The 16,657-nt window shown below is 46.7% G+C and overlaps 1 protein-coding gene across 1 annotated transcript in view; it reads right to left on the bottom strand.

Annotated features, from left to right (window-relative positions):
• E2F4 (E2F transcription factor 4) overlaps nt 1–16,657 on the bottom strand; it is a 362,041-nt gene that overhangs the window by 227,361 nt on the left and 118,023 nt on the right. Inside the window, exon 2 of the mRNA XM_086947763.1 lies at nt 15,964–16,073. Within this exon, the coding sequence (XP_086803889.1) occupies nt 15,964–16,073 (110 nt within the window). The remainder of the gene's footprint in view (nt 1–15,963; nt 16,074–16,657) is intronic.

Here is a 16,657-nt window from a genome sequence, read left to right as displayed (position 1 = left end):
TGCTCCAAAGGTGTCTAGGATGAGAATTAAAGAGTCCTGCCTTGGCGGGTCAAGAGAGGCATGGCAACACATCATCGGCTTATAGGGCTATCCGGTCCTCGTTCACCAAGCCTCAGTCCAAGCCCCAGACTTGTTCATCGCATCAGACCGCCAGGGGTTCGATAGCCAGAACAAAAAGAAGGGGGAGATGGGGACAACCTTGTCTGGTGCCCTGTCTGATGGAAAACCTAGGAGACAAAACCCTGTTAATGTGCACTTGAGTCTACGGTGTGGCATAGAGGACCTTGACATATGCCCAGTTTTTGGGCCCAAACCCCATCCTGGTATGGGTTTCGTTTAGGAATGACCTGTTTACAGTATTAAATGCCATCTCAAAATCTATACGCAGAAGGGCTGCTGATTCCCCCCCTCCCAGATTTAATACGGGCTAGTGCCAGGTGCACCCTCCAATGCAGTGTCTTGTGCTGCAGTGAGGAAAAACGCATTGGTCCAGGTGGACTAGCTGGGGTATTACCTGCAGGAGACTTTTGGCTTGAAGCTTTGCATATACTTTAACCTCTGTGCTGATGAGGAAAATGTGCCGGTATAAGCACACTGGCTCTGCGGGCAACCAGACTTGTGTAGGGCGAGCAGAGTTGACAGGTCTATGTCTTGCGGAAAGGACCCCTTGTTGCTCACCTCTGTAAATAAATTCATAAGGGGAGAGAGGATGTGCGGATGGAGTTTCCAATACTATTCCACTGAATAACCATCCGGGCCCAGTGTTTTTCCAGAGTTTGTCTGCTAATGCGTCACCCACTTCCTCAAGTGTAGGTGCCTTGTCTAAGTCTGCTCTGTCTACTGCATTCAGCCGAGTCAGTGGGAGGTCTGTGACTAAGGAGGCGGGAGATTCACGTTCCATTCATACCTGGTCCGCATAAAGAGTTTCATAGTATTGAGCAAAGACAGAAGCAATTCCCTTAGAGGCCTCCTCTACCTGCCCTGCTCCATCTACTATTGTAGGCACCCCCATGGACTCTGTTTCTTTTGTGGCTAGCCAGTGCAAAAGCTTGCTTGATTTGTCAACCAATTTGTACACCCTCTTTGTGGGGGCCATCCAACCTTAACGGGCTTTCTCCACGCAAGGATGCCCTACAGATTGTCAACTGCTGTTGCCTCAGCACCGTCTGTTTACTCATCTTCACCAATTCCTATGACCGTATTGAAGACTCTAGCTCCACAATTTGGGCCCAATTTTCGCAGTCCATTTCCCTGGCATAGGAATGGGCAATACCCCTCATCGAAGCTTTGCATGCCCCCCACAGTATCCACCCGATTCTATAGTACCATTATTCAGGGCAAGGAATGCGCTCCGTTCGTCAGATAAATACTCCACAAAATGTTCGTCAATGAGAAAGTCAGGTATTGAGTCGCTATATTGGGCGATCTCCTGTGACCGGGTCCCCAAAGGCAAAGCAACATGGCCGTTGCTAGGTGGAGCTGCATCGCCAGCTAAAGGGGAGACTGGCCCCGGCACACCGCCACGGCTGTCACCTACCCAGCCGGACAGCAAACATGTCCCATCGTTCCTCCGCTGCTTGTCTCCCTCCCCCTGTACTCCGGTGAATGCTGATCGTTCGGCTGATGAAAGAGCCAGTCTCGACAGTGATTACCCCTCACGAAGCTCCATGGATGGCTGGTGAATAGCGGGGAAGAGGATCACCCCTCCTGATAATCACCCGACCCTTCTGAGGGCGACCGCAGTTTCCTCCCTTACTGCCTGCCCTAAGGCTTCGCCTCCGATGGGACATCAGGGACACGTGAGTGCAGTGGTAGTGAACATACTCGGTGCTGCGGTGCAACACTCCCGGTGCTTTTCCGTACCACCCTAAGCCTGGGAGGCGCGCCCTCCCCCCTCCGGACCTCGCTGCTGCCTCCCTAACTTCCAGCTGGCTTCCCTGGACCTTGGTCTGCGGACCGTCTACACCGATGCCCCTGTGGTCCAGAGCCTGAGCATGCATCTCACAGCCTTCCTGTCGCCTTGGGTTTCGTGGCTACGTCCCCCCTAAGACTGTACTCTGTGTTTTCATGCTCTCTGGGTTTTTTAACTTCTGGATTTATGATTTCTGTGACTTTTGTCCATCCCGACATTTTTGGAGATGGTTTCCGCCGATTCCCTTGATTCGGACGCTCCATCTTGTCTGACCTTTGCCCGTTCCTTCTTCCCTCCTGACTCCCCCCGACGACCCTCGAATGCTTTTCTCTTTTTCGCTGGACTGCCTTTACTCCCTCCCCCCTCAGTTTCCGTTCTCTCCTCTCACCTATTCTTTGGCTTCTGTTCTTGTCACCCTTTTCCTTCTCTGCCTCTTATGATTTTCCATTCATTTTGTAATTTCTGTGCAACAAAAGGTTTTAATTATTAAACTTTGTAACTCGCTATGCTGCTAGGTTGTTCCTTATGTAAAGCGCTCTGATACCTCCGGGTCTAGCCAGCGCTATATAAAACTCAAGATAATGCCGCACTGTATTGCTGTTTCTCTTCCTACGGCAAGCTGGGCAGATCCATCAGTGTATATGATGTATTCATACTGATCGAGAGGCATTATTTCATTTGCGAGCGGATATTCTTGTTCATACTACAGAAATGCTTGGGTTTTTAAAGTAGAATCAAATCTGAAGTCTACATCTGTTGCAGCAACAGAATTAGCCCATTGTATCTATCATGGATGTAGTGTTTTTGCATTTGGAACGCTTGTTTTGATAATAGCCTCTAAGGTTAGTACTGGAGATACGACAATTATGAGTTTCCCCTGTGCTAGTGCTCTTTCTCTTATTACAAGTGTGTACTACTGTAAGTATCTTTTTCATGGAAGCAAAACGCATTTCAGCGTTTGTGTTCAAATTATATTTGTATGCAATGGGTACCATTAGGCCTTCATTGAAGGTAAGGTAAGTGTACCCAGATTGACCCGCGACTACCGGATCACTAATTTTGTAGTATTTACACTTGTGTATAAATGTTTGGAAGCTATCATGTCAGCTTATACAGAACAAAGTATTTCTGTGTGTTCCTGTGTCCATTGGTGAACTGAAAAATCTGGCCTAATTAGGTCGTAGAAACCTTTTATGCGTAATCCAAAACTTATGTTCTGCCAAAATTTAGGAATCCTAAAATGGATTGTAAGCTTTTCAGAGTTTAGGAGGTTGGAGCAGCGCTCCTTTTTCTAATAAATTAGCTGCAAGGCTTTTTCGTTCACTCGATAGCTCATATCCCAAAAAAATAGGAAATTGAAGTGGGCAATTTTTTAAAGTTACATTTGTAGCCCACAGTGGCGAATCCCAAGATTACTCTGTGCAAGTGATCCAATAATTAATCGTCCATCGGATAAATATCATCTGCGTAGGACAATGCCTCCTGCTCACAATTTTGAAGGAACTCCGTTACTCTTACTGAGAACTCGGGGCTATTCTTGTACCTTTGGGGCAGTCTATAGAATTAGTGTTTAGAGCCTATGGCCAAGAATGCTGTTAAATGTCTGCTCCCAGGCGCTAAATTTTTGCAGAAAAATCCATTTGAGATATTGAATGTTTTGTATTTTTTCCACACAATGTTATTCATTAATGCGGCACTGTGTGCATTTAGTACTGCAAATGTTTTTGTGCATGTGTTAAATGCCTGTAGTCTAAAACTAGATGTTATGAATTGTCAATCAATCAATCAATCAATGAAATTTGTAAAGCGCGCTACATACCCGTAGGGTCTCAAGGCGCTGGGGGTGGGGGGGTGGGGGGGGGGGGGGGGTTGGGGGGGGTGCCGCTACTGCTCGAACAGCCAGGTCTTCAGCTTCTTCCTGAAGGAGAGGTGGTCTTGGGTCAGGCGCAGGTCGGGAGGGAGGGAGTTCCAGGTCTTGGCAGCCAGGTAGGAGAAGGACCTTCCTCCTGTAGTCGCTCTTCGGATGCGGGGGACGGCGGCGAGGGCGTGGTTGGCTGATCGGAGGTGGCGTTTGGGAGCGTAGAAGTTGACTCGGCTGTTGAGGTAGCTCGGGCCTTGGTCGTGTAGGGCTTTGTGTGCGTGGGTGAGGAGGCGGAAGGTGATTCTTTTGCTGACGGGGAGCCAGTGAAGGTCTCTCAGATGTCCGGAGATGTGACTGGTTCGTGGGATGTCGAGGATGAGTCTGGCTGAGGTGTTCTGGATCCGCTGGAGTCTCTTCTGGAGCTTGGCGGTGGTACCGGCGTAGAGGGCGTTGCCGTAGTCCAGTCGGCTGGTGACAAGGGCCTGGGTGACGGTCTTCCTGGTCTCGGTGGGGATCCACCAGAAGATCTTCCGTAGCATGCGTAGGATGTTGAAGCACGCCGAGGAGACGTTGTTGACTTGCCTGGTCATGGAGAGGGAGGAGTCCAGGATGAAGCCCAGGTTGCGTGCATGGTCTGTCGGTTTGGGTGCGGTGCCCAGGGCGGGAGGCCACCAGGAGTCGTCCCAGGCGGAGGGTGAGGGGCCCAGGATGAGGACCTCCGTCTTGTCCGAGTTCAGTTTTAGGCGGCTGGTCGTCATCCACTTGGCTACCTCCTTCATCCCTTCGTGTTGTCAGGTTTCGTGTTGTCAGGTTTCATTACTAGAAACAAAGGATTATTCATGGAAGAGGTGCAATTTTCAATAACACCTTGGTATTCAAGTTGATCTAAGATCTCTCTGACTTGTTTATTTGCCTCATGTTTTATTGGGTACTGCCTCTGTGGTGTAGAAGTAGTTTGAACTGGGATTTCATGGTGAGGTAATTCAGCATCCCACCCTACATGATTGCGGTAAAGTGCGGGAGCTAGCACCAACACCCACTCCAGAGCGTATGTATGTTTCAGGGACTCTGGAGCGAGGTCGGAGAAAGCTGGTGATATTACCTCTTCCCCTTTAGGACAAGCCATAACAAACACAGGCAGCCAATCTCTTTCAGCCAATAGGATATTGTATCCAAAAGTCAGGTTCTCCCCATAGAGACCTTTCTCTTTTCTGGGTGTGCCCCCTTCCATTTGGAGGGTTATTTCGTATAACTGATGTGGAATACTTACCCTTGATCAAGTGTTTCCACCGTGATATGCTCATTTAACGGTGCTGTCACCAGAAATTCCATCAGGTTCTGGCGAGCTATTGCTACTTCTGTTGGGCTGTCTAGCATCGTCAGAGCTCATCTTTCGTTCAGTAGTAGAGTCCTCAGTAGCCTGGGCATTTCTTATTTTAAGGACAGCTACCTTCTCCCTTTAAAATTGAAGTTTAGTTTTGGGTTTATCTTCTTGTTTGATAAAGTAATCTGATGTGCGATGTTTTTTTTTGCTTTTGCTCGCTCTTCTGCACAGCGTTCAGATCGTTCTTCCCTCTCCAAGTATTTTGATGAATCCTGAAAGGAACAAGAGGAATGTGTATCAGTATCCTGATACCGGTCAGGTTTTTTAATATTGTCACAGTTTTTAAGAATATATTTTCTATCAGAGGGCTCCTGTTGAAGAGACCACCCCATGATCCTGATGCATTCTGCTTATTATTTTTTGTTTGCTTGCTATCCCATTTCTTTTTACAGGAACTGGGTGCCTGCTTTGAGTTGTCTTTTTCAGGATTACTCGTTGATTGTGGTTTCACAGGTCTAGCTCCCAAGTGAACTCTACCCAGCGAGGCATAGGTATCTTCGATAATCTTAGGTAGTTCTCGCTCCTGTTGCACAGGAGTCCATTCCCAAGGTGTTGGCGTACAGCCACCGCTGTTGCCTCCCCTCTTATTTTAGCTTACATAACTGTTGATTTCATCCCCAAGTCCAGGGCAGGTTCTGTCCTGTACTCATTCTGTATTTGTTTCAATACTTCTGGTATGACTGCTATTGAGGGGGGTGCCATTAGTTCTGGTATGAACTGCAGTAAAAACTGTACCCCACATGGTATAATACTCTATCGGCAGAGCTATTCTCATTGGCAAGTAAATTGTCAGTATTCTGTGTTTTTCTTGCGGGCTTGTATGGGGAAATACTGCCTCAATCTGTGCTATTTTCTGTGCTGTCCAGAATGGCATTTGCTCACGTCTAGTGGGCATTCTTCCAATAATCACGTTCAGTGTTTGTGGGGTGATTTTTGTCGCTGTTCATTGTGGATGACCAACTTGGGTGAGCCTTGAATGCTGAATTGTAAGTGTTCGCATTACGAACTGTGTAAGATTTCTGTAGAGTTTTACAATCTCTCTGTAAATTGTATGCAAGTCTCCTGCTGGTAATGGATCAGTCTCCGGATGCGGTGTATAAGCAGCTAGGACCGGCCAGGTTGCTCCATCTCTGCTGAGCAGACAGAGTATCACATTTGTTGTGGTGTGGGGGAGACAAATGGAAAAACAATTGATGGACAGAATGCAGAACAATGCCATGCATTCACCCCAGTACAGAGACGTGGGCCTAAATCCATCGTTTTTTTTGCTCACCATGCCATTCCAGTTTGGACCCAGCCATATGCAAATCAGTCTTGACCCTGCGCCCAATGGGGAACAGTCCAGCCCGATCGGCCAGGCCAGGTCCTCCCTGGACTGGAAACAAGCATCCTAGGACCGGTTTCTGGCTTTCAGCCCTCATGAGCCAGGATAGCTTGACTCCAGTGGCATGGAAAGCACAGACCCACATGGGGGAGGGCGCCTTTAAACTAATTAATATGCTCTCTGTAAGTTAACTGTACTTCTATGTCCTTGTATGGAGCGTATTCGTCAGTTGTCTCATCTAGAATTTAAGTATGAAACAAATGTGTGCGTGCACCTGTAGGTGGTAATTTAAACCAAGAATAGAATTCCTCGGTTGTGAATGCCTCATGTGCCTCAATCATGAAGTTAACAGTCCCACCTAATGATGTGACTCCATAATCTCATAGTTTCACAGTAAGAGCAGGTCTGCAATTTTCTGAAATGTTAAGAGCACCTTCCTATTCCACTTCCGCCGTACTAGCACCACTCGTAGCAGCATCACCAGTTTTAGACATGATGAGAGGAGTTTTAAGCAAAATATATGTTTTGCACAATTTTAGGGAAATATAATCCTTCAAGCTAGAACAAACCTACAGCCAATACAAAGGATATACCTACTCATCCGTTGCATCTATTTCCGTCCCCTTGGCCTGGTCTTCTACTTCCTACACTCTGACCACTCTCCCAGTCATCTCCCAGGAGAGACTATCGGTGATATGTAGGAAGGTCAAGTCCGGTTCCCCGTCTGACCCAATGAAGCCGGCCTATGCAGTGAGAATTCTACCTGTGCTCATCCCTCCTTTGTGCCATGTGATCAATCTATCTCTTTCTACGGCGACTGTGCCATGCACTTGGAAACATGCTAAGGTGATCCCCCTACTAAAGAAAACTAACTTGGATGCTACTAAGCTGGAGAGTTTCCGCCCCATCTCCTTCCTGCCCTGGGTCTCGAAAATCTCGGAGGTTCACATCAACCATCATGATAGAGTATCCGGAGGCAAATAATCTACTAGAACCTTCTTATAATGGATTCTGTCCTGGTCACAGCATGGAATCTGCTCTTCTTGCTGTAACCGAACATTTGAGATGGGCCTTAGATGCCGGTCGTACGTCAGCACTGATTTTGCTTGATCTCAGTGTCGGGTTCGACACTGTCTCCCACCAGATCTTGTTCAGGCGCTTGGAGGAGGTGGGCATAGCAGATGCCGCCCTGGATTGGTTTGCCTATTTTCTTTCTAGGAGTACTTTCCAGCTGACCGACCCCCTCCTTTTTCGTCCAGAGGTCATGCCATCAAGCAGGGGGTTCCTCAGAGCTCGGCTTTGAGCCCTACCCTGTCCAACCTGTATGTGCAACCATTGGCGACGGTGGCCAAAAACAGAGGACTCACGGTGGTGTCGTATGCAGACAATACCAGGTTGGTAGTCACTCTCACCAATGACATTACTCGGACACGTGTAAGATCTGTATCGATCTTGAGGCTGTCTCGGGGTGGATGACTGCCAACTGTCTCTAGCTCAATGCTAGCAAGTCCGAGGTTCTGTTAGTGGGGAGAGACTCGGAGCTGTGGTGTGAACACTGGTGGCCCGCCGCACTGGGGTCGGCACCCGCTCCTAAACATGTGGTAAAAAACATTGGGGTCTGGCTTGACACCGCCCTTAACTTCAGAACCCAAACTAAGAAGGTGGCAGGGACGTGTTTCGGGCTACTGCGGGGGCTTAAACCTCTGCTGGGCATCTTTGACCCCTCAATCAGGCAGGTTGTCATCCAGGCCTTGATTCGGTCGAGACTGGACTATGCCAGCTCCCTTTACCTCTGGGTTAACCAGGCTGAGATTGTCAGACTGCAAAGGGTCCAGAACGCATCGGCCCGAGTGCTCCTTGGCTTGCCACGGTGGTGTTCTACCTCTAATACAATACGCCGCCTACATTGGCTGCCTGTGGCCAAGCGTGTGGAATTCAAAGCCCTCTGCATTACTTTTAAAATCCTCAACTCTTCATTGCCATGCATTCTGTCCAACCTGCACTATTTCTACACCCCCTCTCGCCAACATCGCTCCATGGGACAGAATCTTGTGGTTGTCCCCAGGGTGAGGAGGGCTCATGCTGGAGGCCGCTCCTTCCGGGTGCTGGCTTCTAAACTCTGGAATTCCCTTCCTATCTCTATTAGCAGCATAAAGCTCTTTCTGCCTTTCCGTAAAGCTATTAAAACATTCCTTTTCCCTTAGTTATAAGCTGTTCAGTTGCTACTAGCTACGCTCATCTGGTTTCAGCACCGGACACCCCTGTGCTGGGGCAGCCGTGCGCTTTTTAAATCAGTCTAACATAACATAACTTAGCTGCGGCGGATTTTCCCTTCCCACTCCAGAGGTTTGTGGTTAAATGGGAGTAGGGTCTCTGAGAAAGCACGACTGAACTACTCAGATTTGACCGTAAAATAAGAACCAAATCAACATTGGCGGGCCATGTTGTGTAGTTCCTAATAATACATAGGATCTGCACGCTTAGACAACATAAACTAAGGGATTGGTATCCAGCCTGATTCCAGACACCTCCACAGAATATGTCAGCCTTTAGACCAGCTACCTCACAGTGCCACCATAAACCCCCTAATCTGACCTAGGAGCGAATAGTTTCTGGCAACTATCGAACATGACAACCCTTGATCCTTCAGGGATCGTGGAAACAGTACAGTACTTTTCGCTCAGTCCCTCCTGCTCACTTGGTCTCAGAGAGATACACAGAATAAACTATGGGGACATTTTCAATAAGCATTTATTGAACAAGTGTCATTTTAGTATAAAACATGTTTGCTCCAACAAACATTAGACAGAAACAGGTGTACAAGATTACAGGCACCAACAGAGAAAATAAAAGGTGGAATTCTAACATTATGCTAAAATAGTGAATATATGCAGGCACATAGATACAGGACAGTAATCAAGCGTACTCCTAGGATGCAAACCTCTACCAAAGTGTACATGCCATGTATGTAGGTGTAAAGCCAAGAATCCCCTAGGAAAGAGGCAGCCCAAATACCTGATGGGAGAGAGCGAAGGACCCTGTCTTGGTCTTCAGTTGTATATACGTAAAAAACAATATCCCAACAGGTATCAGTTCAAAGACAGTTATGCATGTATGCAGAAAGCATTACACAAACAGGAAACAAGGAGACTCAATTGGTTTGTCTTAAGGTTGTTAATCACCAAAATATATCAAACATAGTTGCATAGGGATATACAGTTAAAGCAGCACTGTATAGAGAAAATCATATGACAACCCGAAGGCACTTGGTGTATAGTGATACATACAAGTGGATAAAGGTGACGACGCAAGTGATCAGAGTGAACAGCGTGAACGGCGCAAGGTGAACAATGGTAAAGACATATACAGTGGTGGCTCAAAGAGTAACAATTTAATCGCATTCATTATTTTCCTTTTTTGTCGTGAGCCAAACGGAAGAAATACGCCAAATAATTGCGCTGTGGTGTCGACGGCGTTTCGATCCTCTTTACTAGGGATCGTCTTCAGGACGGGGTTGTCAAATTTGCTGCGGGGGAAAGGGTAGAGATCAGGGCGGTGAAAGGTGGGGGCTGGGCAAAGCAAGAAGGCGTTAAAGACTGATGCGTGCAGCCAGTGGAGTATGGCTATGGAAGAATAGAGTTACTGGTTACCGGGTGAGACTAGTGAAGATCTCAACATAAGATCTGTGAGGATACATAGCGAACAATCAAGAGTTGCGCAAAAACGCGGTTGGTAATACCTAGATGATCAGGTATAGTGATGCCCTGTGCGATTAAAGTCTTGTAAGTCTGTTCGTGAAGTAAGCTTTGATGCAGAAGTATAGGGCTGCGCACTCATAAAGCGGACAACATTCTAGGCGTGAAACCAGTCCATGTACATGCTAAAGGGCAGTTAAGGTACTAGCTGCTAACGAATCACGGTAAGGAATGAGCGAGTGTTGAGGGGGAGCATACCTAAAAAGGCACCACCCTGGGTCTCGGGTGCCTGGGGAGCCGGCCATGGTGGCAGCGTCTCCTAGACTTGCTGAAAGGAAAGACAGGGAGGGTGAGGAGGGTGCTGGTGGGCCAGGGAAAAGGCCGGGTGCGCTGTGTCAAAGGCGTTATACTAACATGGTAATAGGAGGAATCAGGACGTGCTTCTGAGCGGGTCCGGGGGCGCGGTCCAATTAAAGGATCTGCACCTAGCGGGGAAAGAACAAGGAGAGCGGCCTAGGCTTGAAAAAATTGTAAAATGGTACCTGATCATTTAGGTATTACCAACCGTGTTTTTGCGCAACTCTTGATCGTTCGCTATGTATCCTCACAGATCTTATGTTGAGATCTTCACTAGTCTCACCCTAACCAGTAACTCTATTCTTCCATAGCCATACTCCACTGCCTGCACGCATCAGTCTTTAAACGCCTTCTTGCTTTGCCCAGTCCCCATCTTTCACCGCCCTGATCTCTACCCTTTCCCCCGCAGCACTCAGCAAATTTGACAACCCCGTCCTGAAGACGATCCCTAGTAAAGAGAATCGAAACGCCGCCGACACCACAGCGCAATTCTTTGGCGTATTTCTTCAATTTGGCTCACGACAAAAATGGAAAATAATGAATGCGATTGATGTAAATTGTTACTCTTTGAGCCACCACTGTATTTTTCTTTACCATTGTTCACCTTGCGCCGTTCACGCTGTTCATTCTGATCACTTGCGTCGTCACCTTTATCTACTTGTAGATATCACTATACACCAAGTGCCTTCGGGTTGTCATATGATTTTCTCTATACAGTGCTGCTTTAACTGTATATCCCTATGTAACTATGTTTGATATATTTTGGTGATTAACAACCTTAAGACAAACCAATTGAGTCTCCTTGTTTCCAGTTTGTGCAATGCTTTCTGCATACATGCATAACTGTCTTTGAACTGATACCTGTTGGGATATTGTTTTTTAAGTATATACTGTACCCAATCCCTATGTGGTTTATGGGTCCCACTCCTGTTTTGTTTCACTACTTGGTCTTGAGTTGAACACCCCGCAAGGGATGTCAGACCACACTGCTTGTTGGAGCTTCTGCAGGCCGGGGCGTCAGCGCCTACTGTCAGCGTGGAGCTACTCCTCGGTCTATCTAGTGTCAGTATGGGTCTTTTATACCATAAAGAAACCCCAAACTCTGTAGTTGTGCTGAAACTACCACCATCTTTTTCGTGAAACCCTAGTGGGCACTGGTGATGCCCAAAGGGAGCACTGCAAACTGGAAATGCTCCTGCCATACTGTAAACCTCAGATAGTGCCCATGGGTCTGCAGAGTGTGGATTTTGAAATATTTGTCCTGAAGTAAATATTACTATCACCCAGTCTCCAGAATACAGGGCAGACAGCCCCCAGGTGAGCATGAGTATCTTGATTTTGGCCTATCACAGGAAGGCATTGCAAGGGCTGAGATCTAAAACCGGACGGAATACCCGTCCTCCATTGGCACAAGGACATGGCAGGAATAGCATCCAGTCCAGACTTTCAAGGTTGGAACCCTCTCTATGTCCCTTTTAGCCGATTGGGCCTGTGCTTCCTGCTGCAAAAGGGATATGTCTTCTGCGCGGATGTGGGTGGAAGGTGCAGCGGGATAGAATGAAATGGGAAACGCATCGCTCAGTTGTTCAATTTTGTAGGACCCATTTATCAGACATAGTGTCTTACCACCCGTGGACGGAATGATCAATTCTGCCTCCTGCAGGGTGGCTGCTGCATAAGAATGGATTCAGTAAAGTGTTTTTGAAGTTCTGGTTGCTGCAGGGGCAGCGGACAGAGCTCTGTGTTCTCCTTGATACACCAAGCATTGTCTCTGCCAATTTCAACTTTGAAAGGGCTAAGATGTTTGCTGAGCCCACAATGGGATCTGAGATTGGACCAGAAGAGTGTCATAACTAAAACTCCTGTGCTTGAGCATCTGCCCTTTGATCACGCTGCCACTTCTTAAGATCATCACTCACAGCAGCAGGGCAGGGTCTTGAATCTGGGTTTGTGTAACCTGCACCTCCATGCGTGGAGATGAAATCGCAGCAGTTGATTCCATTTGATCGCACCCCCGAGGGCGCTGATGTTATCTTGGAAGATGTACTGGGAATAATTTGTGGCTTAGTGCGGCAACCATGACAGACATTTTGTGGCTTGTCTTATCTTTGACACAAGGACTTGCGCTGGACACTGTTAAAGGCTACTTGTAGGCTCTTTTGGCTTTTTCTGTGATTGTCGGATCAACCTTCTTTGTTCAAATCACCTGTTGTGAAGAGATTTTGTTTTTTAAAGTTTACAATATATGCTCCAACCAAAGCCCTTTGTGATGCTTCAGCGCTGGTGGTGCCCTGTGCGACAATGTCTGTTGGCGCCCCCCCCCAATAACCACCTCTGCAACAGATTCCCTCACTAACACCCTTTAACAGTGCCTCTCAAGTCTCCATAACCACTGTCTCTCAGATTCATTTAATTTTATAGCACCACTCATACCAGTGTAAGGTGTCGGAGCACTTTACACCTCACACACATTGCACAGATACAACCATATGTGTGTAAATCAGTGTATAATAAATGTTACATCAGACAGTTCTACAAGGTGTAGTGTAGGAGTGACAGGTCATCGATACTGATAGGCAATATAGTTTGAGTCCTTATTCTGGAAAAGCACAAATCCAGAATTTAACCCCTTAAGTGCTGCTGACGGCCAACGGTCGTCAGCAGCGCTACCTCTCCAGTGCTGCGCACGACCATTGGACGTCCATTCAGCACTGGTTCCAATGGACAGCGCAGCACTGGGGAGGGATGTTTACACGCAGCTAAGGTGTTAAAACATAACATCACTGTTAGGAGTTCTCTTTTATAATACAAATTGTTTTCTATCCAAATGAACAATTTTCACAAGATTAGGATGATGAAAGATTGGGCCAAAAAACATATAGCTCTAACATATACCTTGCCATTTGCATGCAGCTCTTAGATGACAGCTAATAGCTCAATGTTCTAGATTAGCATTTTAACTTATAAAAGACAACAAAAGGAGCTCTCTCACAGAAGCAGTAACCCATTGACCTATTTACATTATATACATTTTGTTATCCACAAGGTTATGTTATGTTATGTTATGTTATCCTCAATTTATAGCTCGTACGGCTACTCGGAAGTGTCCGGCGCGAAAACCAAATGGAAGAAGGAGAGATGAACAGGTCAGACTAGGAGCTTACTTAAACAGTATCGTTTTCAGGTGTCTTTTGCACAGTCTGAGGTCGCCGATGTTCCTTAGTTAAAAGGGCAGGGCATTCCAGACCGCAGCTGCTCTAACAGAGAGGGAGCTGCCTCCCATTCTAGCCAAATTGATACCTGGGGACCGTGGCCAGGCATTGGCCAGAAGAGCGTAGCTGTCGGGGCGGCATGTAGAACGTGAAACGACTTCTAAGATACTGAGGGCCAGACTTGTAAAGTGATCCATGGACCAACGTGAGAGCCATAAACAGTATATGTTGGACGACCGGAAGCCAGTGCAGATACCGAAGAAGCTGCCACACACTGGACCTTCCCGGCATGCCCAGTAATGCTCTGGCCGCAGCATTCTGAACCATCTGTAGCTTTCATTAACGGATATGTCGGTAGGCCAATATATAAGGCATTAGCATAGTCCAGGCGAGAGAGAATGAGAGCCCGGGTCACCATTTCTTTCGCCATTCTAGGCAAAAGTGGAAGAAACTTTTTCAGGCGCTTCAGGGTGTCAAAGCACACACCGGCCAACCTGTTGATCTGAGGCAAAAATCTCAATTCTTCGCCAAACCATACCCCCACATTTTTTGCTGGGCTCCCCATAGATTAGGCAAGGTGTAGCCTACCAGGCAAATATCTTCTTTAAAATGGGGGGGGGGGGGGGGGGGGGGGGGTAGGGGGGCGTAGGCAATCCGTACAGAAGCACCTCTGATTTTTCCTCATTACATTTTAATTGGGCCTAGGCTAGCCACTGAAACACTCCCGCCAAACACTTTTTGGCCATCACTGGGGCGAGATCTGTTTTTTTTCACGTAAAGAGGAGCTGGGTGTCATCAGCATAAGCTATGATCTTGCCCCCCAGCTCCTCTGCCAAATAGACAAGGGGTGTCATATAAACATTGAACAGGAGAGGGCGCAATGTTGAGCCCTGAGGAACCCCTGTAGCCAAGCTTTGCAAGGATGAGGCGAAGGCGGCAGCCAAACTTGCTGCATTCTATTGGTCAAAAAAAGATTTACTCCATTCCCACGCCTGTCCAGAGATGCTAATATGAGACATCCGTGCCAAAAGTTAGCGGTGTGTAACAGTGTCAAATGCGGCAGAGAGGCCAAGAAGAACCAGAGCTGCTCTGCCGCCAGCATCCAGACACTCTCTAATAGCCTCAGGCACCTCCACTAGGGCTGTCTCTGTGCTATGGGAGGGTCTAAAGCCCGACTGGGCAGGGTGAAGGGCGCCCGAGCCTTTAACAAACTCTGAGAACTGTTTATGCACAGCTTTTTCACACACCTTAGCTACCGCCGGAAGGAGGGAAATAGGGCGGTAGCTGTCCGGGGTAGCAGGGTTCAGTGAGGGCTTTTTCAACAAAGGGAGGAGTTTAGCATGTTTCCACTCAGGAGGGACAGTGGCTTCCTTAAGGCACAAATTAACAATTTCTTAGCAGCAGGCATTTTAACCCTTTGCACTACCTTAGGATGAGTCAGAGCTTCCACTAGACAAACCTCTAGTATCTTTCCAGGAAGACGATTAATCACCGGAGTTATCTCGGCATTTTAATTGATGTCTGAAAATTGCTGGAGGAATGGGAACGTGGCAGCATGTGCTTTTAAAATGATAATATACATTTTCAAAAAAATACGCCCCAACCCCAAGTCAACGCCCAGTGCCGTCGCACTAATAGCATCACCCTAGAACTGGCCCTGGTGATGCCACAGTGGGACCTGAATCTAGTTCTGCACTCCTTGTGAGCCAATGCACACATGAATTAGCAGTATCTTACACCCACCAATCAAACACCAGCGCAATCAGTGGGCTAACACACGCTAAGTGCATTAGCTAGCCTGGTCTGCACATGGTTTGAAGACAGCCCTAACAACAAGACTAAACATCTACTTCAGACTCTAGTTTAAGGGTTGAAATACCTGCTGACCTGTAGCATAGCATCCCACCGAGAAGTCCTTCGTACCAAAGCACTAAAATACAAAATAATTGTAATGTGTCCTACCTAACAATTGTATCTTAAAATAAATTATGTCAGTTATGTACTCCAGTATAGGAGTGCAAACTGTAGAATCGTAAACAAAATGAATTGAGAAATTGAGTAAGAAGATCAATCAGTTGGAAGTTTTCTTCTTTACAGTATGTTGCCAGATAGGATTTTAGAAAAATATGACTGTATATGAAGTGGACAATCCAAATCAGTATGCAGGAGTTTGGGAAATCATTCTGTTGTGGGAGATGCTACTATACAAGTCTCTTACTTCCACTGTATACTGTTCTTGGATTTCTTCTCAATCAGTCCAATGCCTTCTAGCACATTTGTGATGTCATAAATACGCCGTTTTTGCCTCACAGCTAAAGTGTCAGCAGCCTGCAAAAAAATCAAATACACAGTTATTTCAGATATGGAACTTGAAAACATCAATCAACATTAGCAGCACAATGTAAATTACATAAACTTTTATCAGGCAGATGGAGAGTGACCAGGGTCAGCCCCACCCCCTCCCCCAAGGACAAGTGCACATGCCTTCACATCTATTCCTACATTCGGATTATTAAATTGGAACTAATGTTATACAGATATTTAGCATTATTCTCCATATGGACTACCTCCAAGTTATCCCAGATCTCCACTCCCTTTTCTTACTGTGACCTATACCAGACCCCCCGCCCCACCCCCTGGTTTTTCCCCTCCTATTGTTGAGCGCCACCAGTTTTTGGAAGGAGGTGAGCATATGTTACTGGCTAAATTAATAAAACTGATTTAAAACATTTATTATTCATTTTTGCCAAATACTCAAGGCAAATTCTAATTTATACAAATATAATATGTAATTAAAATAAAAACTCAATACTAATTATAAAATTTGGTGTGATTTGCCATTACATTTCCATGAGGTGTGTAGATCTGATTCAGGAACTTTTACTTTGTATATAGGTAAGAATAAGGGTGCC

This window comes from Lissotriton vulgaris, chromosome 12, assembly GCF_964263255.1.
Source record: "Lissotriton vulgaris chromosome 12, aLisVul1.2, whole genome shotgun sequence".
NCBI classification, from domain to species: domain Eukaryota; kingdom Metazoa; phylum Chordata; class Amphibia; order Caudata; family Salamandridae; genus Lissotriton; species Lissotriton vulgaris.
Note: the sequence above shows the minus strand (reverse complement) of the source record. Positions and strands in the feature narration are given on the sequence as shown.